Source organism: Nannobrachium achirus (genome assembly GCF_963921795.1).
Source record: "Nannobrachium achirus genome assembly, chromosome: 8".
Classification (NCBI taxonomy): domain Eukaryota; kingdom Metazoa; phylum Chordata; class Actinopteri; order Myctophiformes; family Myctophidae; genus Nannobrachium; species Nannobrachium achirus.
Window position 1 is genome coordinate 38,208,175 of NC_137817.1, and position 26,641 is coordinate 38,234,815.

The following is a 26,641-nucleotide window of genomic DNA, read 5'->3' on the forward strand; positions in this document are numbered from 1 at the left end:
GCCGAAGAGTAAATAGCCTCTACAGATAAAAAGTGCTTTAGCGGGGAGCTGGATTTCAAGGCGTGTGTGTGTGTGTGTGTGTGTGTTTGTGTGTAGTTCTGTATATTGCCGTTATCTCGCTTTTCCACAAATGCAGCCACCTCAATTTGTGATGTTTTGGGACAGATAACGGACACCAATAGCCACTACAAACCAATGCTGCACAACATTGCCTTCAAATAGTCGAACGCATGTGCACGCACGACGTGTGCTTGCCCGCTCACACAAAGATGCAGACACACATTGCAGACACACACATACAGACTGTCTCCGGCGGATGCCTCCAGCCTGAGCTAATGGTGCATTTCACACAGCTATTTTTGAAGGCATTAAGGCGCGGCAGGAACCCAATTGAGGCTTCCATTCATCCATCCATCCGTCGCTGCATCCATCCGTCTGCGCTGTCCATGCATTGTCTATCGATGGACTAAGCCATGGCTACATCTCTGTCAGCTATACTGCCCTACAAAGGCAGAGTGCAGTAACTACGTTCAAGAATTTCACCAAAAAATGGGTTTAAAAGTGTTACAGCTGATCAGCCAAATGAGATAAAGGCATAAAAGTGATATTATACTGATTGTATATCTGTTCCTGAGCTAATTCTTCATCCCCCAATATGATGAAGGCTAATTTGACCTTTGGGCGACACAAATAAGTCAGTGTGTCCGAAAACGTATACTGCACTCTGCCTTTGTAGGGCAGTATAGGCTCCAAGAGCTCGCAACCTCTGTCCACCTCACTCAAGGTGAGTGCAACATCACACAGCCTATGAGAGGAGTGCAGGGAAATGGGTCGGATTGCATCTGTGGAGAGAGAGGCTGTCTGTCGACTCTAGACTGAAGGGGGAAAATAACACATAAGAGGTCTGAGGCGAAAGAAAAGAGAGGCAGGCCTCATCTCTAAAGCACTAACTAGGCTATACTGTGTGTGTGTGTGTGTGTGTGTGTGTGTGTGTGTGTGTGTGTGTGTGTGTGTGTGTGTGTGTGTGTGTGTGTGTGTGTGTGTGTGTGTGTGTGTGTGTGTGTGTGCGTGCGCCTGTGTGCGTGCGCGCGTGCGTACATGTGCATGTGCACATGTATTATGCCCAAATATGAAGTGTGTTGACTAACCTCAATGTGTCATCAAGGCAAACAATTCAGTCAGCTCCATATATGGGCGGTTTGGGCACAAAAGGGGGATTACCCATAGTATGGGCATACTGTATACTGATGACAGTGCCTGCGACATGTTCAGAGGGTGTACTTGTACATTAAGGTGCCTAACGCAGTCACGCTACAGAAACAGGAACAGTGCCCAATGACCTCCTATTAAAATATAAATATCCCACCTGAAAGTCCTACGGGCAGGTCAAGCATTCTGTTCCACAGGTTTATCACATTAATCTTCCACCGTCCTCACACGGTATCATCCCATGTCACCATTAACAGCAGTTAATAGGTGCACACAACTCCCAGAAAGCATTGTGCACACTTACACTTTTGTACCTGAATCCCCATTGGTCGGATCGGCGGTGCGGCATAGGTGTAAGGACAGCGTAGCGGCCCGGACCTCTAGAATACAGTATAGTATCTAAAGTCATTATAAATATGAAGAAAAAACAACAACTCTGTGACAAGTTGGTCCTCAGAAGTGACTATAGGCTATGACGTCTGCATCCCAGAAGGTAGTTTAACATCGTGGCAAAGCGACCAGTGACACACTGTGAGCTTGTAGCCAACATCTGCTATATTCACCCCAGAATATGAATGGCAGGTTTAATCGATTAAAGCGATTAATCAAATCAATACATTTTAGTAGAGAACATGCCAGACACTGATGTCTTAGCTGTGTTTTAAAAAAAGGAAAACAATCCTCTCTGCACAGTATTATTTCTTAAAAGAGACACAGAAGGAAAGCAGAGAGTCAGACAGCACAGGGAGACACACCAGAGAAGACTCAGGCAGGTGACAGTCCCTCGCCCGAGGGGTACATGTGGTTTAAAGATGATGGCCAGCCCTAAACTATGTAACTCTGGACACAACTAGTTCCGGCACCCTGAGTTCACAAAAGCCATCAACATCGCCCAGGGCTCTGTACTGTCCCTTTCTCCTCTACACCAAATATCTTTGCCAGAAAGTGCCAATGTACAGCCTCACGTGTCCCGTTGAGAAGCATTGAGTGCTTCCAGATTTTCACAGAATATGATGAAATATTAAGACATAGATAGAATAGAGACGCGTTATGTGGTTAACCAGTCAACAGAAGTTCATTCATTTAATTTGGATTGACTGCTTGATGTTGGCAGGCATATCAGCCCACAATATATTTGTTTTTGTCTAATCAATTCTTCCCTATGGATGTGACAACTCTTCGATGTATAACAGCTCCATTTACAATGAACAAAATAGATACCAAAATAGCCTTTAACTTGCCAAGATACTACAACACAGTCTGTATGACATAACATACCTGTATATCGTATAAGATACAAGATATAGTAATAAGTAATAAAGTGTAGAAACAGCATTAGCATATATAGACATTGGTTTGGTGAATGACCATAGACTAGGTAGTATATAACATAATATATGTATCATTTAGAATTGTACCTTGCAGGTGATTGACAAAAGATAAAGATAAAACTGCCCATCAAAGATAAAATAAACTGAATATATAATATGCAGAGAGAAATAACTATATATGAATGATAGCTTTAAAGGTCTAAATTTGAAATACTGTGAAACAAAATCATTCAATAAACTAGAAATACTGTTCCTTCGAAACAGTGTGGGCTCGCTTCCAACCCAACAAATAGGATACTTTAAGGTACTGTAAGGTACAGTACCTTACAGTATTGTACTGTACCTTACTATACTGTACTGCACCTTACTGTACTGTACTGTACTGTACTGTACTGTACTGTACTCTACTGTACTGTACTTTACTGTACTCTACTGTACCTTACTGTACTGTACTGTACTGTACCTTACTGTACTATAACTTACTGTACTCTACTGTACCGTACTGTACCTTACTGTACTGTACTCTACTGTACCTTACTATACTGTACTTTACTGTACTCTACTGTACTTTACTGTACTCTACTGTACTTTACTGTACTCTACTGTACTGTACCTTACTGTACTTTACTGTACTCTACTGTACCTTACTGTACTGTACCTTACTGTACTGTACTTTACTGTACTCTACTGTACCTTACTGTACTGTACCGTACCTTACTGTACTGTACTATACTATACTGTACTCTACTGTACCGTACTGTACTGTACTCTACTGTACCTTACTATACTGTACTTTACTGTACTCTACTGTACTTTACTGTACTCTACGGTACTTTACTGTACTCTACTGTACCTTACTGTACTTTACTGTACTCTACTGTACCTTACTCTATTGTTTTGTACTTTACTGTACTGTACTCTACTATACCTTACTGTACTGTACCTTTCTGTACCTTACTGTACTTTACTGTACTCTACTGAACCTTACTGTACGTTTACTGTACTCTACTGAACCTTACTGTACTGTACATATTCTATGTGTTCTAGAGGTGTATATTGAGTGCATATACTGTAGGTTAACAATCCCAGATCACATCTGTCCTCCACTATGTCTATAACCAAGGCGTTCTTCTATGTGGCCACTCCAGACTGAGGAGTGGAGCATGACTTTTATTGTGTTTGTGGATCTGATTTGAAAATGCATTGGTTGTGATATCTCCCTGACAACCAACAACAACCACTAATACGGCTGAGTGTCCCTGCGGGTTCTAGGATATATACTGTAAATCCCATTGCCCGGGATCCTAAAACCTTATTCTTTTTAACTACAATTTCTAAAACACTACAAAACATGTCTCAAAGACAAATACAAGCAAACGTCTCCACAGTAACACAGTAACAGTTGTTTGTGTGTGTGTGTGTGTGTGTGTGTGTGTGTGTGTGTGTGTGTGTGTGTGTGTGTGTGTGCGCGCGCGCGTGCGTGCATGCATGTGTGCGTGCACATTGTAGATCAACTTCATAGCAGTATTAAGTGGTCCATCTATGTTTTTTTATTAATAATAAAATCTACAAAGTAACTGAAGCTGTCAAATGCTGTATTTATAGTAGAGTATATGTAACAAAAATGGAAAGTAGAGTAAAAGTACCTCAAAATTGTACTGTAGGTACAAGTACTTGTATATACTTGAGTAAATGTACTTGGTTACTTTGCAGCACCACAGAACAGCCAATGACAGACAGGCCTTTAATCACAGCTGTTTCAATCAGTAGAGTGGAGAGGGACATTTAGAGATATTTGTAGTTTTAACTCAGAATTTATACATCACACAGCTTAGATATTTGGATCAAATCAGAGAGCAGACCTGTGTGAACGCAATGATATAAATAGCATATCTGAAGTGTGAATATTGCAGCCACAGCGCCTTAATATAAACATGGGTCCATTTCCTCTGTCTCACTCTGTCCCCACTCACTAAACCCATTGGAAATGCATTGGGTGCTTAAAGTTAAACATTTTTATTTTTTTATAATTATTCTACAAAACATTTCAAAACGAAAAAGCACACGTACAAGCACACGTGTCCTCAGTAAGCTGAACAGATAAAATTTTGAATGGTGTTGAAAGGTGTAAGCGTGTAGGAGATGAATCGCGCCAAAGTTTTGAGGAGATACACATATAGCTATAAACAAATAAATAATGAAGATAACATACGTGTGCTCGCCTTCCAGGCGAGCCCACAATAATGAAAGACAGACATACTTTGTGGATTTGGGTTATTGATTGTTTATGTTTTGAATGAAGGTATAAAGACGTTGCAACAGGTCTAAAGCCCTATTTAAAAAAGTAGTGCCGATCGACAAGCTCACAGCACGATAGTTTGTGACCCGTGCAGTTTGAAAGTGGTTAAGCAGAATAAACCGAGAGCTCAGCAACTCATTATCTATGTTGATGGCTGTGTGAGCACAGGGTTAGGCACAATTGACCGCCGTCGACCACTTTGTTTGACACCACATGAGAGGAAGTACTGAACCAAAAGCAGTGAATCAGGCCCAGAGGAGAGGCCGCTCCAATGCTCTCCACTGTTCACCACACAGCTCTACTGAGATGAAGCCCTCCGGCCTGCAGTGGTGTACAAGTAACTAAGTACATTTACTTAAGAACTGTACTTAAAGGTATATTCAGTGATTGTATTTCATTCAAATAAAAATATAATTGGTACATTTTCAATTCATTCTCCTTACTAGAATGTGTGCTGACCATATAAGGACTTCCACCATGGCCCGTGTTACGAGCATAGCTAGATTCGATTTTCAGAGGTGACCAGCCAGTCCTCAACCAATCAGGGTAGAGTATGGCCGTAGTTATGTTATGATGTTTAGTTATGATGGTCAAAATAAAGGTTTTGAGAACCACAGTCCCTCTGAATTAAGAACGCCTGCTAAATGCCTAGATTGTAAACTACTGAACTCATTAAATGCCACATTCTCGTAGTAAATCAGTATCATACATATCCTGAAGGTGGAGACGTAGGCCTACCGATATTCAGTGATTGGGTCTAATGATCAAAACGAGAACATTATAATGGTGTAAAAAATTTATAAAAAACTAAACATTTCCACGCTGTAAGGCCAGTAAGGGACAAGATGACCCCCGGCCACTTTCATTATCACTGAATACACCTTTAAGTAAAATTTTTAAGGTATTTGTACTTTACTTGAGTTTTACCAATTTGAATTTCCAATACTTTCACTTCTACTTCATTACATCTCGGATCCAAATATTGTACTTTACTTTACTCCATGACTATTATTTGAAAACTTTAGTTACTTTGTAGATCTTGATTATTATTACAAAACACACAGTGCATTAACCACTTCAGCTCTGTATACATTTCAGCCATTTGAAAATAGCCGATCTACAAACCTGTATATCGTATAAGATTGTAGATCTGCTATTTTAAAAAGATTTTTATACATTTGGACTAGGGATGCGGTATCGGTACTCGTGGTATCGGTACTCGCCCCGATACCGGCCTATTTTGCGGTATCGGTACTCATCAGATACTGCTCACAAAGCGCCCGAGTACTCTGTGTGTTCCGCCACTTCGCCTTTCTCTCTCTCTCTTAAAGTATCAAAAGTAAAAATACAAAATGTTTGAGCATAGCAGATCTAGAAGATCATGCACAGTACAGGAATTTCCATGGGCTAAACCTGAAAAAAAAGTGAAATGTGTGGCAGTTGTGCCATGTTCTGGGAAAGCAATGCAATTTAATGTGTTATATACAGCCAGAAAGTGAGGAACATCTGATAAAAATAAAAAAATAAATAAAAAAATAAAAAAACGTAATTTAAAGACATTTTGTATTATTAATTGTACTCGTATCGGTACTCGGTATCGGCGAGTACTCAAAATGAAGTACTCGTACTTGTACTCGGTCAGCAAAAAAGTTGTATCGGGACATCCCTAATTTGGACACTTGGAAATGGGACATTCTACATAATGAGTACTTTTACTTTTGATAAAGAGTACATTTGGATGCCAAAACCATTGTACTTTTACTCAAATACATTTTGAATTCCAGACTTTTACTTGTAACGGAGTACTTCTACTTTGCAGAATTTAAACTTTGACTTAAGTACAACATTTGATTGCTTTCTACACCAGAGATACTGAACCAGATACTGAGATACTGAACCAAAAGCAGTGAATCAGGCTGGGAGGCTGCTCCGATGCTCTCCACTGTTCCCACAAAGCTCTACTAACCTCGCCTACCAGGCTTTCTCCCGAGAGAGAGCCTGGTGTTCGTTCACAACAGAGCGTTTGGTTTCCGCCTAAAGCGCGGAAACCACTAGAAGCGGCGTCGCTTTCATTTGGTTCCCTCCGTTTGTTTCCCCAATCCCTTTTAAAATGCTGGAAATGCTACGTAGTCTTGCCAGTCGCTACGAGTTGTATTAAAAGATGCACATACCAAACGAATTTTTCGAAAGCAAAACTACGCCTCATCAAGGTGTTTATTAGGTCGGCCCTAAAAGTATGTCCTTGGGTGCAGGGGAATATTTTGGGTTAAAACTGAATCCGGTTGATAGTTCCGGCCAAAGCGTAGTCCGTCTAGGACTACAACATGACGTAAAGTGGTTTCCGCTCCCGACCGGATCAAACCCCGTAAAGTGAAGTGATCCCAGACTAAGCTCTACTGAGATGAAAGTGGTGATGAGCCGTAATAAGATGGAGATGAATCCTCCGTCCTGTGCTGTGCTATGCTGTCCCCTGGCCTCTCCATCTGATGCCTTGGCTCATTGGCGTCCCTCTCCCATCCCTCCCTGCACACATACCCCCACCCCCCCACTCCCCACGGACGAGTCACCCCCCCCCCCCCCACCCCGCCCCACCGCCCTACACTCCCCCGTCGCCGGGGTGACAAGCGGGGTGTAACATCCAATTAGGGGCCTGAGTTCCGTCACAGGGACGAGGGGGATCGGACGGGATGACACCTGGGGGTGTTTTGGGAGGGAGAGCGTTGGCCCGTTCGTATAGGCGTTCCACGGCTCTACCCCGACACTGAGGCCAATTACCAGCCAGTAGGCCGAGACCTGACCCCCCCCCCCCCCCCCCCCTCAGCTGGAGGCCCCCGGCTAGGGGCGATTAAGATGAGTGCGCAGACCAGTGCTCATGTTTCTGCTCTCTCTTAATCCCTCCATAGTGCTCCTGTTTTTCAGACACGCAGAACTAATGGAGGACAGTACTGGATCGCCTTGATATAGAACACTGTGTGCGTGTGTGTGTGTGTGTGTGTGTGTGTGTGTGCGTAGGTGTGCGTGCGTGTGTGTGTACACCTGCACTGCAAGGTGAAAAGGGCACAGAGACGAGGCCCGCAGACGTCCAACAAAGGCCTTGATTAGATCTGCCCTCGCATGACAGGATACTGTTTCATACTGTAGCGCTCAGTCAAGGATGAAAATGTCACCTTAAATGGACAACGCACTGGAGACAAAATAGGTGGATTTGTGAGACCCATCCCTGGGTCAGTGGACTTCTTATTCCTGCTCATAACCCAATGCTAAGCCCTTACTTTTTTCGCATCTCTCACTCCCATCTCCTTTGTTATACGCAGTGAATAAAAGCAGAAAAACCAACAAAATCATCTGAAAAAAAGGAAAAGAAATGCACGAATTTGGATTTTCATGGAATAAAGAGAGAGGAGGGGAAAAAAGCCATTTTCTCCCTCACTGCGTTTGATTCTGTCTGGCCTCCGTCGCAAATGGCAAGCGGCCGCCGCCACCCGACGCAGTAATGGCTGCCCCCCCCCCCCCCCCCCCCCCCTTGCCCGGCCGGCTCATAAAAGCGACCTCACGCAGGTGATGTGGCATATGTCGGAGAGGCAGCTTATGACTGTTCGGGAGTGGTGCCGTGCGAGGGCCCGGGTCAGGCTACTTCCGCATGCAGGGAGCAAGGCCTTGATTGGCATCAATCTCCATGCTGTGACCCCTCGCTGTGCCCAGGGGGCACGGCCTGCTCCATAAACACACATCATCTGCATAATCCACCCCGCAGAAAATGAACTCCACATTAGCTACTGGGCAGCTTTTAAGTGCATGTGCATGCGTGTGGGTGTGTGTGCGTGTGTGTGTGTGTGTGCGCGAGAGATAGAGAGAGAGAGTATGTCAGAGGAAAAGAGAGTGTGGGAGAGAGAGAAAGATCAGAGAGAGAACAAGATACAAATGTGCCATTTCAAAGCTTCACTCGTCCTGCCATTGGCAAGACAGTAGATTTCCAGGGGATTCGCAGAACATTGAGCTTGTAGATCAGCTATTTTTGCTATTTTTATGATCTTCTCTGACTTTGAAGTTTAAATCTACCTATGAAGGTGGATTCTGCTTGTCAATGGTAATGGAGTGGTTTCTTGACATTTGCGGGTGTCTGCAAAAGTAAACATTTGAAAGGCAAAACAGGGAAAGAAAGAAAGAAAGAAAGAAAGAAAGAAAGAAAGAAAGAAAGAAAGAAATGTTCAGGAAAAAAACAGTAAAGCCTGGAGACTTGAAACGACACATCTGTACACTTCAGCAAACCAACCTGTGCTGAAGCGTATGTGCATTAGTGTGTGTGTGTGTGTGTGTGTGTGTGTGTGTGTGTGTGTGTGTGTGTGTGTGTGTGTGTGTGTGTGTGTGTGTGTGTGTAGGAGTGATCTGATCATCACTGTTAGTGAAGCTATGATGTAGCATTGCTTCACTCTGTACTGTATCTGTACTGTAGGCACATGTGGAAGTGGTGCACAATCTGCACATGAGGCCTGTGACCAAGCCCCCAGAACCCTGGGGGCGCTTTGAAGCAAAAAGTACATGGTGGCCGTTTGAGGTACTGCAGTTGGGTCAACTATTCAAACAGAGGCAGATAGCCCCCCGCTACCCCCGCCTCCCCGTTTCTCGCTCCCCGACCGTCGTGATTGGCTAAGAGGCCAAATAGTTGACCCACTACGTCACGTTTCAGAGGCGTTTCAAACGCGGAAGTACGCTTCATGCGCTGGGTGAGCAACTCAATGCAAGTGGACGGGCGGGGATATCAGTTGCCCTCTCTATTATTATTATAGCTCTATGCCTGTGACACAGTGAAAGCCTTTAGCCTCGTCACGCCCACTGAGCTAATAAGCAGGCTTTTCAATTACATCTGAAGAGGTGACAAAGCTGTCTGGGTGCCTGCTGTTCTCTCTGGATTGCTCTCTCTCTCTATCTCTCTTTAATGATTCTCTTGACTTTTTTCTCTTTGTGTCTTTCTTTTCTTCGTGTTGTCAGTTTTAGTTCTTCTTGCCCACGCTAACTTCCTATTCTCCTACTCTCTGTTCTGACTCTTCAAAGATCTGTTGGCTCATCTCTGCTCAGTTGGCCAGAGGGGTCAGCTGTCTACAACACAGTGTTTCCCAAACACTGGTTCGCTGGCTTGCTTCTGCACCAGTAGCAGACTAGAGGTCCGCTCTACAGTGGTGTATTTACCCCCCCTCATCACTATCGACGGCTACCAAGTTCGGCAAACGACCGAACATGCTCAGTTCTTCATCGACGGGTTCTGGCACAGCGATATTGACGGCAAGCGTCTCTTGCTGACAAGCTGCGGACGGCACACACACATATCGTCGTTGTCGGGTGGAAACCTTGTATGTCCAAGACCGTTCGTTCTGTATTTATCATTTTAAAAATGAACTAATCTAGTGAAAATAGCAGATCTACAAGCACACAACGCCTCGCACCGCGAGGCGTTGTGTGCTTGTAGATCGGCTATTTTCACTACTTTTGTGTGACAGCCTTGTATGATGAAGCAGGGCTTTACTTGGTGAAAATAACGTACAAATTTGAAACTTGGAGATACAAGGTTTCTGCCCGACAGTGACGATATAGACCAATGAAGACTATAGAAAGCGGGCATTGTGGTATTAAGTTAATGAAATTCCAAATCTTTGCCACGCCGTGTTTTTTAATGCAAAATGCCAACATGGCCGCCGTGTGAATATATGGTCCACTCCACTCCATCTGGACTCTAGTCCATTCAGGCTACTTGCTTTCTCTCTCTCTCTCTCTCTCTCTCTCTCTCTCTCTCTCTCTCTCTCTCTCTCTCTCTCTCTCTCTCTCTCTCTCTCTCTCTCTCTCTCTCCATTTCACATGGTTTGCTCTCTGGGAAGTGGTGGAGGGCAGACAGGTAGTTCTGACAGCCCAGCAGGTTGGGTCTCTGAGCAAGGTCTGCTCAGTGGGCAGGCTGGCGCGGGGGAGGCAGGGCGACCAGACATCACACCCGCCAAGCTTTTTTAATTCACCTTATTTGTAGGCTCGGCCCTCTCCGCTTACAATCTCACATCGAGCGCCCGCGTGTCGCCGTCAAGGACGGCGCGGTGCCTGCGCGGTTGATTTCTTTTATTTATTTATTTTTGCAAAGCGAGGGGGAGGGAGGGGGACGCGTGGTATATGCTACGCGTGTGAATTTGTATGTACGCCCGTCTGCCTGCCTGCATGCCGAGGCATGTGTGTGCGTTGTGTGAGTGTGCCTCCGATGGCCCCTCTCCGTTTGCATAGCTGATTACGGCCTAATCAGAAGTGAAACATCAATTCCAGGCGCACCCCTCAAGAAACACATATGTGAGGAGAGCAGGAGGAGAAGGTGAGATAGAGAGGCTGGGAGAGGAGGAGGAGGGGCTTTATTACCCAGGCTTGGCACGGAAGTTGGCTCTAAGAGGCTCTGACCTTGGCGCCTCGCCGCCACACACACACACACACACACACACACACACACACACACACACACACACACACACACACACACACACACACACACACACACACACACACACACACACACACACACACACACACACACAATGATGCGCCCCATCCTTCAGCTCTCATCAGCGGCCACCACATCAGCCGCCAGAAATGAGCTGTGACAAAAACAAGGAGACAATGGACGAGTACCGGGAGCTCCGCCCCCACCTTTCCCTCCACGTTACTGCTTTGAAGTCCGACATTCCTCACTCAGTCATTCAACAACACTGTCAGCACGATGGAGGAGAATGTCACACACAGACACACTGCATGTCGCGTTTTGGACCCAGAGCCTCGAAATCTCTTCCAAATCCTTCAACAAGACCTGGCATGAAATTAGAAAAATATGTAGGCCTATTAAAACAAAGCAGCAGAGAATACAGAAGTTCTCTGCTGGATTCAGAGCCGTTTTACACTGACTCGGAAAGATTTAAATATGAATACACTGTATTGGCTAAATGGCTCATGACTATAACATCAACACCTTATTTGTTATGTTAAATAGCTACTGATTATCCCCCTTGGGATAATAAAGATATCTCTCTATCTATATATCTATTAAGTGGCCTGCCTAACATAAACCATAAGCATACTACCATCATCATTATCAGCACAGACTTTATTTGTTTAGATCGATTCATGCCATTATAATGATTAGTGTTATTGACCTGGGCGGAATATGAGTTACTTTCATCAAGTCATATGAACTGAGAAAATATGTGTAGGCTACTCATTTATACCAACACAAACATTCTATGTGTTTATATGAAGAAGCACCAAGGAATAGGCTACTTCATCTGATATAAAGCAACTTATCACTGACTGGACTGGACAGTTGTGTACATAAGGTAAGAAAGACAACAAATAAATATAATAAATATACCTACCAGTGAATTTGATGCGGCGTGTTAATGTATTTATTTGATCTGTGATGATGGTGTTTAAACAGCCTATAGCGACGAATGAGGTAGGCAGTATCCTACTCTGTCTATTTCCCTTATTTCACAACAACCAGAATAAACTGCATCAAATGTAGGCTAGGCCTACATGTTTCTTATCATGTCGATTGCTTATAAATGATATCTCTGGCGTTAAAACGTCTCGATTCCGAAAAGTTTTAGCCGCAGCGAGTCGCAAATACAGCCAAGGGTGTCGTCGCACCAAATTCTGGGCCCTGGGTACAAGGATTCACTGCGGGCCCACATGAATGTTCTTCATCTGGGGATTTCAAAAATAGCAGATATACAAGCTCGCAGCGCGGCACTCTCGAGTTTATATAATCTGCTATTTTTCAATAGCTAACGTATAAAATAATTAAGGCCCTTCCACCTTGGGCCTTAGTAACTCAGTCCCTCTCCCCCCTCTTGTGACGCACCTGCACGCATCCTGTTGCATGTCAGAAAAAATACACTTCGCGTTGTTCATTCATCATTAGGCTACTTTATCAGCAGCTATTTTACATAACAAATAAGGTGTTGTAGTCATGGTCAATGGCCTTTTAGCCAACACAGTGTATTCATATTTAAATCGGCTTTTTTATATAAAAAACGGCGATCTGTGGTCCAACAGACAGGGGCTTCCTCCCTTTTTTTCCCCAAATATTCCTCTGCGGTTTTGTTCCATAGTTTTGTTCCATTAGCCGTGTAGGCTACTACACTTTCCTCCAACGCATGCCAGGAAGAGATTTCGAAGCTCTGGGTCCAACACTGAATTAGTATTTAATGTGTAAAATGTGTGTACAATCCGCCGTATTTCCCATTGAAGTGAATGAAGCCAATAGCGGCGCGCTGTGATAGTGGCGGAGGCAGCTTTTGGAGGGGGCGGAGCCGGTACTCGTCCATTGGCTTCTGTGAAATGGGAGGGAGGGAGAGTCAGAGAGAGAGAGACAGACAGACAGGCAGACAGACAGACAGACAGACAGACAGACAGACAGACAGACAGACAGACAGACAGACAGACAGACAGACAGACCAGGCACGTGCACACACAGACATCAAAGGGGGCTTGAGCCCTTGCCCTTTTATCCTTCTGTACAAAGTGCCCTCTCCAGACCATGAATGCAGTTTTTACTATGGTGAAAGAAATGCAAATGCCCCTCTTTCCATGCCATACCTGAAGGCAGCATTCAAGAGAATTGCCTTGTCCAAACTCTCCTGAACTTGAATGTATCATCTTATGTTAAAAGAATTGCCCTCTCTGTGTAGAAATCCATGCCGTTACGCCACATCTCCAATATTGCCTTTTGTATGCTTAGTTTAGTGTGTTATCAAGTACTGAAAATAGCCGACCTCCACCACTGCGAGGTCGGCTATTTTCAATATTTTCACCAAAAGGCCCTTTTAGAAATGCCCACCCCTGCCTCTCTAACATTCTCTGCATGTCCCTGGACAGACAGACAGACAGACAGACAGACAGACAGACAGACAGACAGACAGACAGACAGACAGACAGACAGACAGACAGAGAGAGAGAGAGAGAGAGAGAGAGAGACTGCTAATGTGAGACAAAGAATACAGCCATGTGAACAAAGAATACAGCCATCAGGGCAATAAGCCTCGGATACTCAAATTCCACATCTTTGCCTTGCAGTTGAGTGTAATAGAAGACAGCGTGGTTGGAGTAAATGTGTGCGCCTGTAAGTGCACTGCACATTATGTAGTACCTTATCCGATATGTTCAGCCTAGATCCGTTCACTTTACAGAGTATTTCACATTCACACCACAATGGCAATGGCACAACGGCACTGTTACACATTATGCGTTAAGCGGCACACATTCAGACACAGAACGTGTAGGCAACCATGCAAGGTACAAACCTACAAATCTCACGCGCGCACAGCACACACACACACACACACACACACACACACACACACACACACACACACACACACACACACACACACACACACACACACACACACACACACACACACACACACACACACACACACACACACACACACACACACACACACACACACACACACCTTTCAGCAGTCAACTCCCCGGCAACAGGCAGTCCGTGTATGATGGTCCATCTAGTAAGATGTAACAAAGGCAATATCAACATGAAGCCTAAACGGCTGCTACTGTTTATTATCAGCGCAGCTTGTCCCAGACAGCCACATCACCAGGTGCATTGTGGGAAACGCTCAATGGGCTATGAAAAGACGACGGTTGAAGACATTGACTTTGAATGGGCCCGATCAAAAAGATACCACAATGAAAGTGAAATGGAGCCAAAACAAAATAAATAAAAAAAACAGCTGGCAAAATATATGTGAAAGAAGCAGACTGAACGATCAGTGACTGACACGCACGCACGCATACACACACGCACGTTGCACGCATGCACGTCGCACGCACGCACGGCCCCTCTGTTTGACCTCCCATGAATTGGGTCCCTCTTGAGGATTATGGGCAGTGCTTCAGAAAAAATGAGCTCCTCTCCTTTTCAACAGTCAATTTTTAACCTCCACGGCCGGCCAGCTTATTCCAAATCCCTCAACGCTACGAGAGGAAAGACCAAGAAAGAGGGCTTTTCAACCTTACATGTCCAAGTACCAAGGTCATGTGCATCGAGCTATCAGGAAATCATAGAGAGGGAGAGAGAGAGAGAGAGAGAGAGAGAGAGAGAGAGGAACAGAAGGAGAAAGAGCGGAAGAATGAAAAAAAAGAAGGTGTTTGTGTAAGGCAAGATCATTTTACAGAAATTGCCAAGGGATTAAGATCAAATCCTAGAAAGTTAGACGGACAGACGGACGGACGGACGGATGGATGGATGGATACCCAAGTCTCCCCCTCCTCCCGTGAGAGTGCATTTGATACACAGTTTGCTTTTTTTTCAATGTGCAATAAGACTATGATTACAGGACGAGAAGAACAAACGCCGCCGCCACGGCGCTGTGGATTATAACCGGGATGCCATGGCGTCGTCGTGTACACACTTTCATCCCATTTAGCAGAACCAGAGACAGCTTCCACCACCTCCACCACCAAACCACGTGGAGAGAAAACTGCTGTGTATGAGCAAGGGCAGTTGGAGGAGATATCACAGCCTGGGATTTGACAGGCACTGCGTAGCCAAGCCTGGTGGGTCCATCAGCGCTGGTGTGTGTGTGTGTGTGTGTGTGTGTGTGTGTGTGTGTGTGTGTGTGTGTGTGTGTGTGTGTGTGCGACTGTGCGTGTGCCAACACAGCACATGCATGTTCTGGCATCTAAGCATGTGGGTGCGTGCGTGTGCGTGCGTGCGTGCGTGCGTGCGTGCGTGCGTGCGTGCGTGCGTGCGTGCGTGCGTGTGCATGTGCGTGCGTGCGTGCGTGCGTGCGTGTGCATGTGCGTGCGTGTGCATGTGCGTGCGTGTGCCTGAGGAGAGATGACAGCGTGTTGTGTTCTCTGACATGCTGCAGCAGGGTTGTGTGAGCACACAGTACAGTCCCCAGGCTGACGTATGTTAAGCCGTTTAGACCGGGTATACGCATTATTACTTTAACCGTTAGTTTATGCTTTAACTGTTGAAAAATAGCAGATATACAAGCTCACAGCGCGGCACCGAGTGCAGCGCTGCGAGCTTGTAGATCAGCTATTTTTTTTTTTAATCTTTGAATATTTTTGACCCGATTCTATAAATATTTTCTAAATCCTTCTACATTTTTTTCTTCCTTTTTTGAAAAAAAAAAAAAAAAAGGTTTCTATGTCAGTGGTGCTCAAACTTTTTCATGACAAGGACCTCCAAAATTATAGATATTTGGCCAAGGATCCTCATCTCAAAATATGTTGTTCCAGGGGCCCCCCCAGAAGCAAAATTTGAGTTACAAATGTTCACTTAAAAAATACATGAATTCAAAGATTTGCACACATTTTTACGACTTTTCAAAAATAGCAGATCTACAAGCTCGCAGCGCGGCGAGCTTGTAGATCTGCTATTTTTCAACAGCGAAAGGCCCAAATGTCTTAATCCTGTTTCCTGGCTTAGTCACACCGCGGGACACCTCCAGCACTGCGACCGAGCAGCGCCGCATGATCACTCAGTCACACACGTCTGGGCCCTGTGCCTTTTATTTACTATCATCAAACGGCAACGCCTCCCGTGTGCTATCAGTTATAGGCGAGATAGGCGCGCCCGTACATCAACATTTCACAAAATATATCCTTTTGGAAAAAACGGAAATCTGGTTACGATGTTCTTCTCGTTCGCCGCGGGGGTGACCTTGGCGACGCGGGGCGGATGACAAGACGCGGCGATACCTTAACACACCCATCTGATCATCATGTGACACAAATACTCCTTCAGCCCCAAACGGCTCCACCTTTACTGCGTGTAATTATACGCGTCACACAGGGAAATAAAGAGTAATCTCCTCCATAAAAACCCAGCCGGGCTCCTCTCCTCTCCACGCCCAAACCCTGCGCTAATCGGAGACACGTCTCGGTTGCGACTGAGCATCACTGCTTCCCTCTGCCGCCATGCCAAAGTAGCTGCACCGCAGTGGTGGATAAAGTAGACTACTAAAATGTTTTACTCAAGGAAAAGTATCAATACTGCAATAATTAACTCAGTTACAATTAAAAGTCTGGAATTAAAAAATTACTTGAGTAAAAGTACTAAAGTATTGGCATCAAAATGTACTTCAAGCACCAAAGTAAAAGTAAAAAAATGTTTGAAAATAGCAGATCTACAAGCTCACAACGCATCGCGATGCGAGCCGTTGCTAGCTTGCAGACCGGCTATTTTCAAATATTCCATGTATAAAGTAGGGCTAAAGTGGTTCACGTATGTTTTATAATATTATAATTTATATCTGCAACTAGTAACTAAAGTTTCCAAACAATTGTAGTGGAGTAAAAGTACAATATTTGGATCCGAGATGTAGTGGAGTAGAAGTTAAAGTGTTGGAAATTGGAAATACTCAAGTACAAATAGCTACGTACAGAAGTATAAATCTACTTAGTTACTTTAAACCACTGCCAAAGTAGCTGTACCGATGCAAAGCAATGGAAGTGGTGCTCCGCACACGTCCACCAGCCAATCAGGCGAGCGGTGAAATGGACTATAAGGTGTTGATTGCAGTCAACTATTAGTCGTGTAAAGTAACTAAGTACATTTACTTAAGTACTGTACTTAAGTACACTTTTGAAGTATTTGTTGGAAATACTCAAGTATTTCCAATTTCCAATATTTTTACATCTACTCCACTACATCTCGGATCCAAATATTGTACTTTTACTCCACTGCAATTATTTGAAAACTTTAGTTACTAGTTATTTGCAGGTATAAATTAGAATATTATAAAACATACATAAACCACTTTAGCCATTTTATACCTTGGATATTTGAAAATAGCCGATCTACAAGCTCACAACGCGTCGCATCGTAGATCTGCTATTTTCAAACATTTTGTACTTTTACTTTTGGTACTGTACTTAAAGTATATTTTGATGCCAACACTTTCATAATTTTACTCAAGTACATTTTGAATTCCGGACGAGTATTTCTACATTGCAGTATTGATACTTTTACTCAAGTAAAATATGTGAGTACCTTTTCCACCACTGCCCAGCAGCCATTCAGGCGAGCTGTGAAATGGAATATAAGGTGTTGATTGCAGTCAACTATTAGTGCTGGCATACTCTGTCGGCCCCCGTTCCTGGCATTTCTCCTCCTTGTAAAAAGGTCTTTATAGGTATAGCAAAAGAGGAAGTAATAGCTTTAATGTCACCACATCAAATCGTATTTGGAGAGACAAGGATGGAGGGGGGAAGGGGGGGGGGTATAATAGCTGGCACTGGGATAATGGGGCTGCGTGGAGATTGCCAGGGAGGGGAATTTGTCCTTTAAACAAAGCCGTTTGGGTTAGCTTGATGTGACAGCATTACAAATTCATCCTGGGGACACCCCGCTGACAGGCCCAGGATGTTGCAGTGTGCAGGTCTTTTGTGTGCCTCTGTGCTGTACAGTATACTGTCTGTGTGTGTGTGTGTGTGTGTGTGTGTGTGTGTGTGTGTGTGTGTGTGTGTGTGTGTGTGTGTGTGTGTGTGTGTGTGTGTGTGAGAGAGAGAGAGAGAGAGAGAGAGAAGAGAGAGAGAGAGAGAGAAATCAAGAGACAGAATCAAGAAACAGAATGAGGGAAAGAGAGAGCGATGTGGAGATAGATATAGATAAAGGGGGAGGGGGGTTCAGATTCAGAAGACCAGTAAAATCCTGACTGTTAATTTAATACAAAACAAATATAGTGATCTGGAAGGGTCCATTTGTGTTAAATTAACACTTAGGATTTCACAGCGTCGAAGAGAAAGGCAAGTTGCATGTTTCAGTGACGGGGCAGAGATGGAACATGAGGCTGAACACTTACCAGGGAACTGGTAGCTATAGCTGGGCGCAAATCCAGTGTATCCTCTACCGTAAGTAGCTACGATGTTGGGGTAACCTGTGGAGGGAGAAGAGAACCCATGTTAGCCACGTTCAACCTGGCCTCCAGGCCTTGTCATTATGGAAATGAATATACATTTTTTCGAAATGTTTCTAAAAGTCTCTAAAGTAGGGAAAAGAGCAGTTTAGTTCAGTTTAACCTGTATTATTGCGACCGTAGGTCGCAGTTCAGTATGAGAAACGAGATCCTCGATGTCATCTATATTAAGCCCATACTGTATCTAACAGGACTTCATTTGGGAATGCCCATATATGGAGGCCACATCGGCCACACCACACTAACAGGATCCCTATATGGCCAAAACACATGGGCAAGACAGCCCATATCTGTGTGGCTAGTACAGACAGGGATCTCCCTATATGGGCATAAAAGGGAGTGTATGTATGATGTCAGATGTCATAGTTGTCATAGGTCTTTCACATAACGAACAAATGAGTAAGCATGTTTGGGGTCCCACAGTGTACTGTATATCTCCATGTACAATACATGGATCTCCATATATGGGTACCAGGGGTCTCCATATATGGGTAACTTGTCCGAAATACATCACTGGCCAGATGGCCAAGACAAGGCGCAACCTTGCCCTTTAGGGCGAGGTCGCTTGTCACCCTTAGGCATCTTACTGGTAGTATATTTTTAAGGCAACATATGGAGTCCAGTCCAAGATGATAAGTAGATGTCCAGCTTTATTTAGAGAGCATAGCAGCAAGTCCAGAATACAGCATATGCAACACAAGTCTTAAGCCTTGCCTGCCCTCAGCCTTGCGCCTCGGTACAGTCTCCTCACAGGCCCAGTGGGTCTGGCTACAGTCCTTATACTCCATTCTAACAAAATGCAGTATAAGGTCATGTTTGAATGGGAGGCCAACAAGAACACAATGCACATATTCCACCAGTAAATAGGTAATCACGTCACTATGACTATGCTATGACAGACTGTATGTTATCAGGTGAGACTCCTCAGGAAGTTTGAACTCAGAGCAGCTGTCAGGATCCACAGGAAGCTGTAACGCCTGATAGTCACATATAGTATAGTCTCGCGTGGCCAGACTGTTGCCTCCGCGATTTGGGAAAATGCTCCCGGCATACAGTCTGGCAAACGGAAATAGAAACGATGAGTGCGAGATGGTGCAGTAGCAATAACATGTCCTACTGGAAGCGTTATGTCTCCTTTCAATATTTCTGGGGGAGTTAATTCGTCTTTCTCTGGTGTTGTTGGTGTTACTTCCATGATGTTTTCAAACGTTTTCTTAAACTATACACCCATAACTCTGTCTGTGTGAGTGTGTTTCTGTTATGTTTCCAGTGGGACTATAGTTCAGTGCAGCAGTGGCTACTTCCGATACTCGCCGTTCGGGAGCTGCCGTTCCAGACTCTATATAGCATTCGGAGATTGTGGAATAGTTGTCTGGCTACGCGAGACTACATATAGTATGACAAGACAGACATATCAGCAGTAACATTTTTGTTCATTGATAATGTTTTGCTACATACTTCATAATTTCCTTGACAATATGTATATGAGCTGTTTGAAAGATGTGTGTCATTGACTGATTCCTCAAAACAAGGAACAAAGTGTGTCAAATAAGGGACAGGAAGGAACGATTCTGTATTTCACACACACACACACACACACACACACACACGCACGCACGCACGCACGCACGCACGCACGCACGCACGCACGCACGCACGCACGCACAAGCACATCATGTGTACGTGCACGATGACTGTACATACAGCCTGTGAGTCATGGCTGATGAGACATGGCAGCAGGTCGTGAAAATCAGGAGTCCACCTGCTGAGCGTGTTTTTGCCGGTATACGCACATAGAAGACGTACTCAGGTTTACATGGAGTCACACACACACACACACACACACACACACACACACACACACACACACACACGTACTGTACGCACACTTGGCAAACTCTCTGAGTTGAGACTTCCCGTCACAGCCAGACACGCTGACGCACACACCTGCAGTCTCTTTCACAATCACTCACACAGAATTACACACGTGCGCGCGTACATGCACACACATACACATACACCCACACACGCACACCTTTTCACAGTCTTTCTTCCTCACACGTACACATACTCTCACATTCACTCCCTCACATACTCACATTGTTCTCTCTCTCCCTCTCTCTCCCTCTCTCTCACACACACACACTCACTACCTTTCCCTCTGTTTCTGACACTGTGGCGTCAGTGATCGATGGTGTTTCTTTCAGGGCGGGGGGCTGATCGATTGTGATGGACGCGTCTGTGAGCGAGACAATGAGAGACTGAGGTTTGGGAACCAGGATGCTACAGATTAGCACTGTGCGTTTCTGTTTCAAAGCATTCAGGTACACTAAGCTCTGTGGCTGAAGGAGACAATGCGCCTGTGTGTGTGCGTGCGTGTGTGTGTGTGTGCTTTTCAACCATTTTTTAGAAAAAGGTGTCGGTCAAGGTGAAATTCACGACAAAATTACATCTAAGGTGGATTTGGAACTCAGTGGAGGTGGAGCGGATAGAGTACATGTCTCCAGGAAGAAAATCCACCTTAACACCCATGGGGCCAAACTCGTTCAGTAACGAGACAAGGCCACTGGAGGTCGCTGTGCCAAAACTAAGTTGTCTCGTTGAGAGACGAGACAAAGGGTTAACTTTGCAGCGTGCAGCTGCGCGCATGTTGTGTGCCCTGTGAAAGACCCTGGTCCATACGTCATAACGTAACTCGCACAGAAGCAAAATGGAGCGTCTATGCTGCGTAGCATAGACTCCCATTCTATGCTGAAACATAAAACAGCGTTATCTATGAATTAGGTGCAAAGAACGCCAGGGAAGCAGAGATCTGCTTGTTTTCACGGCGACACTATACCGCGATGGTCGGCCCCGGTTTGGATTTTAGTTTCGCGAGCGTTTGTATAAATGGATTATCTTCCTCAATCGTCAGCGGACACCAGAGCCCTGCACGGGTCCAATTTTGACAACCCGCGCCCGCCCGTCCCGTCATTAATCAGATCCGTGGACCGCCCGTTACCCGTCATTATTAAAAAATCAAAACCAGACCCGCCCCGCCCGTCAAAAAATGGACCCGTCGCCCGCCCCGCTACCCGTGATTACATGCATTAAAGTAAATATCCTACAGCCGTGCGTGCGTTCTTTCAATGGCATCGCACTCCATTTTCACTCCATAGTTGATCCCCCAGCGAATCCTACTGCACGCCGTCGGAAAATGCTGTTATTAAGCCTATTATTAATAGGTCTATTATTATTTGGATAAAGTAGAACAACCTTTAAAACCAATCATACTAATTTAAAATTGTATCATGATCTGACACTGTCGCGACAGCTTGTTGCTGCTGATGCGTTCTGCCTCCGCTGCTTTGTGCAGTTGTATTTGTCATCCGACGGTGTCGCGCATTGAAAATATCAGAGCTACAAGCTCACAACATGTTGGAACTTGCAGCTTTGTGAGCTTGCATGTCTGCTATGCTCGACACGCACCGTCATACGGCGAAGCACATAACCTGCTTTTTACAGCTCTCTGAAAGCCTGGTGGGCGAGGTTACAGCTGAAGGGAACGCCACTCGCTGTCTGTCTGTCTTGTGTTCTCTCATGATAAACAGCCCGAGGTAATCTAAACCAAACCGGACCCATGATGTGACGATAATAAAGGAACTCCTAATAGTCGTGGAATCACGTGGATATTATACAATCATGCACCTTTCAACTACATCGCACGCGAGGCAAGCAGATCACTCGCGGCCACTTTATTCAGTTGTGTGACGGTGTCCTCCTCACTGTGAGTGTGTGCGCTCCAGGCAGCCGGCTGCCGCTGCTCCATGTGTGTGACTTGACGTATGCATGCCGTGGTTCTGTCGTCCTGCTGCTCACTGCATGTGTGCGCTCTTGTGACGTTGTTTTAGGCAGAAACAGTTGTCTGATTTTCACAGTAAAATGTCACCCGCCCGTGTTTAGTCGCGCACCGCCCGTCCCCGTACCCGCAAATTTATAGTTGAATATATTCCGCCCGTACCCGCCCGTCAAACACGGGTACCCGTCGGGTCGTCGGGTACCCACGGGTACCCCACCCGTTGCAGGGTTCTGGCGGACACTCACGTGCACACGCACGAAGCTTTCGAGGCTCTTCAAAATAAAGCGTAAGATAACAGCGGCACCAGCAACAGCAAGAAATGTTAGAAACCTTGGCTCCCATTGTGTTAAAAAGGACAACAGGCAGAGGAATACTGACAAAATTAAAGAATAATTCCTAAACATAAACGTTGCATAGCAACTGCCTTGTGCAGACAGTGGGGGGACTTTTCCCTTTTTGGGGGGGTGGGGGGAACGATATTGATCCCCATGGGGTAATTGGTTCTCTGCATTTGACCCATCCAAACTGTTAGGAGTGTTGCACTGGGAGCAGTTAGATCCAGGCTCCCCTGGGGGATAGTGTCCTTGAGCAACATGCTGAACCCCTCTAAAGTGCTCCAGATGAGCAGCTTGGTGCCTTGCATGGTTTCCTCTGTCGCCGGTGTGTGACTGTGTAGTGATCTGTGTGCGGATGCCATACCTTAAGAAGCACATTCTATTCCCCCCCGTTTCTACGGTTTCTTGGGCTGGATATGGCAGCCTGGAATGGTTGTTCAAGTGCAGCTAAACTTGGCATGTTAGTAAACATGCCACAATAAGTGACCATTTTGTAAAATGTTGTAGTTATTTTACTGTAATTTAACAACATAATACAGATAGACAAAGAGACAACCATGGATTTATATTTAAAGGTAAATTCTATTTCCCCCCTGGACCCAGGGTATGGCAGCTGCATACCCCTGCCATACCCAATTGACGCCCCCCCTGCCTTTCCCCCCGGCAATAAATCTTAGTGGAAAGATAACGATCTACAAGTGAGATTGTAGATTGGCTGTGTTCACCAAATCTTCGCCCCTCTCCAGAATGGGGACTCTTCACGTGGTTAGAGCAAAAGCAGCCTCTCGGCAGTGTTTGCGGTGCTGCATCCATTGGAGTCTGTCCTGGTCACGGTGGCGGATTAGAGAGGGGGTTAGAGTGGGATCTGGCAACCAAAGCACATGCTGCCTAGACTGGGGCGGCTGCCAGGTTGGAAGATGAAGAAAAGCTACAGAACACGAACACACAAACACACAAACACACAAACACACACACACACACACACACAGACACACACACACACACACACACACACACACACACACACAGTACACCAACTTTTTGAAAAGTCTGACGGAAGATAAGATGTTTTTGCATGGCCCTGGCCTGCTCCATTGCAGTGCATTCTAAAAGTGTGTGCTGGTGTGTGCGTGCGTGCGTGCGTGCGTGCATGTGTGTGAGGCATAAACAGGAGCTTCACTTATAAACTGAAGCAAAGCGTAGCAGGTTTACAACTTGTGTCTGACATGGCACAGCAGAGCTGTCTCTCTCTCTCTCTCTCTCTCTCTCTCACACACACACACACACACACACACACACACACACACACACACACACACACACACACACACACACACACACACACACACACACACACACAAGAGAGAGCCAAATAATAGCATATCCTAAAACAAATATAGCCACCATATAACTCAAGCTGCGCGACCCCATTTCCTATATTCCACCAGACCTGGTCTCATTTCTGTAGCCCAAAGAGAGAGAGAGAGAGAGAGAGAGAGAGAGGGAAAGGAAATACAGTAGAGATGGGATAAAGAGGTGAAAAGAGAAGTAGAGAGAGTAAAGGAGAGTTAGTAGGGAGTCAGTGAGAGAGACAGGGCAGGAGAGAGAAAGCGAGACATAGAAAGAGAAAGAGAGGCAGAGAGAGAGAGAGAGAGAGAGAGAGAGAGAGAGAGAGCGAGAGAGAGAGAGAGAGATACTGAGCTCTTGGAAATTGGCAGTGGCAGCTTGCAACGAGCATATGACAACATACATTTCTACTGCCTTCTTTTTCAATTGCCGCTCCCAATACGAGGCCCAGGTTTTGCTGCAAGCTCAATAACATATGGACCCGACAACGTGTGAACAACCTCAAATTATTATTTATTTATTTCTGCACGAGAGCACACCATCTACCAGTACATATATCCTGCATATGGCTGCAAGGAGCAACGATCCCGAGTCCGACTCAGATAACCATTCTATCTGAACTCAGATACAGTGATTTAAGAAGGCGTTCAGCCTATACATGTGATACTTATCGTCACCTTTCTCTCCCTTTCTCTTTTTTATAAGATGTGTGTGAACTTGTTCTATCCATTGTGAGATTAGTGACTGAGGGACATTGCAAAACGCTCGTTTTGAAATTCGAATGCGCTCCCAGGGGCCACCCACCGAAAATAAAATGTAATAAATAAATACATTTAAATTTTCTGAAATTCAGGTTTTCTATTCTATCAGTCATTTGCGAATAATGTCCCTGTGTGGGTAAATTAACCTTGTTGGAATGGGCACCTTGATGCTATTTTGTGAACTAGGTAGGCTCATCAGACCACAAGATGGTCGAGGGGGGAGGGATTGGCTGACATCAACTCAGGTCTCCCCACCAGGCACGTGCACACATAGACATCAAAGGGGGCTTGAGCCCCTGCCCTTTTATCTGTCTGTAAAAAGTGCCCTTTCCAGACCATAAATGCAATTTTTACTATGGTGAAAGAAATGCAAATGCCCTCTTATATGCCATACCTGAAGGCAGTATTCAAGAGAATTGCCTTGTCCAAACTCTCTTGAGCATCTTATGTTGAAATAATTGCCCTCTCTGTGTAGAAATCCATGCCATGACGCCACATCTCCATTACTGACTTATGCTTAGTTCAGTGTGGCTTCTCACACTGAAAATAGCCGACCACCAAGCTCACAACGCGTCACAGCGCAACGCGTTGTGAGCTTGGAGGTCTGCTATTTTCGGTGCTTCCACCAAAAGGCCCTTTTGGAAATTCCAGCCCCAGCCTCTCTAACATTCTCTGCACATCCCTGCTCCCCACTGGAAGTCTGAGGTACGGGAGTGGGGAGTAATCTATATACAGTAGCACACCTGTAACTTTGTACAGTACTAACACAATTAGTGACACTACGAAACCATAAATCACAAATCAAAAGGAAAAAAACATAAGAATCATTGGAATATAAAAAGCAATGACCTTTACTCTTGACTGGAGCTTTGGAAATGTGCATGTTTTCAAGTAAGAACTATTTGATTTAAAAACAACAACTATTTTGTCATATTTCAGGTATTTTCCACACCTTATTTTAAACTTCATGGATCGTCTATTTATTAAGATTATGTAGTAATTGTTGGTGTTTGTTTTTGCTTAACAATGTGTTATTGAATGGCATTGAATGTTGAAAATGTGTACTGTTCAGTCATCAACACTGGAGTCAATGGGGCCGAAGAGCAACTGTGGACATATCTTAAACTGGAGTAAATGTCACCCGCTGAGGTTAAGTGTACATGACACACAGCTTTGTCTGTGACATTTAGCAAGCTGGCCCAGGAGAGAGTGTGTGTGTGTGTGTGTGTGTGTGTGTGTGTGTGTGTGTGTGTGTGTGTGTGTGTGTGTGTGTGTGTGTGTGTGTGTGTGTGTGTGTGTGTGTGTGTGTGTGTGTGTGTGTGTGTGTGTGTGTGTGTGTGTGTGTGTGTGTGTGTGCGCGCGCGCACGCACACGTGCGTGTGTGTGCGCGCATGCCCTCACGCATGCATGGTTCTTTGATGACAGTACCCAGAGGAAGGCTATCTTTTCAACAGAATGACCACATTACCCTCAATTGTGCAATCAACTCTACTACAGTACACCACTGGCCACACACACACATAAACACACACACACACGCACGCATGC

General features: G+C 45.0%; 1 protein-coding gene across 15 annotated transcripts in view; it reads right to left on the reverse strand.

The window, feature by feature from the left end:
• The window catches only part of LOC308289316 (RNA-binding protein Musashi homolog 2), a 421,115-nt gene that overhangs the window by 48,423 nt on the left and 346,051 nt on the right, over positions 1-26,641 (reverse strand). For all 15 annotated transcript variants that reach the window (XM_080730980.1, XM_080730981.1, XM_080730990.1 and 12 more), the window contains exon 10: positions 18,699-18,773. In XM_080730980.1, coding sequence (XP_080587106.1) covers positions 18,699-18,773 — 75 coding nt within the window. The remainder of the gene's footprint in view (positions 1-18,698; positions 18,774-26,641) is intronic.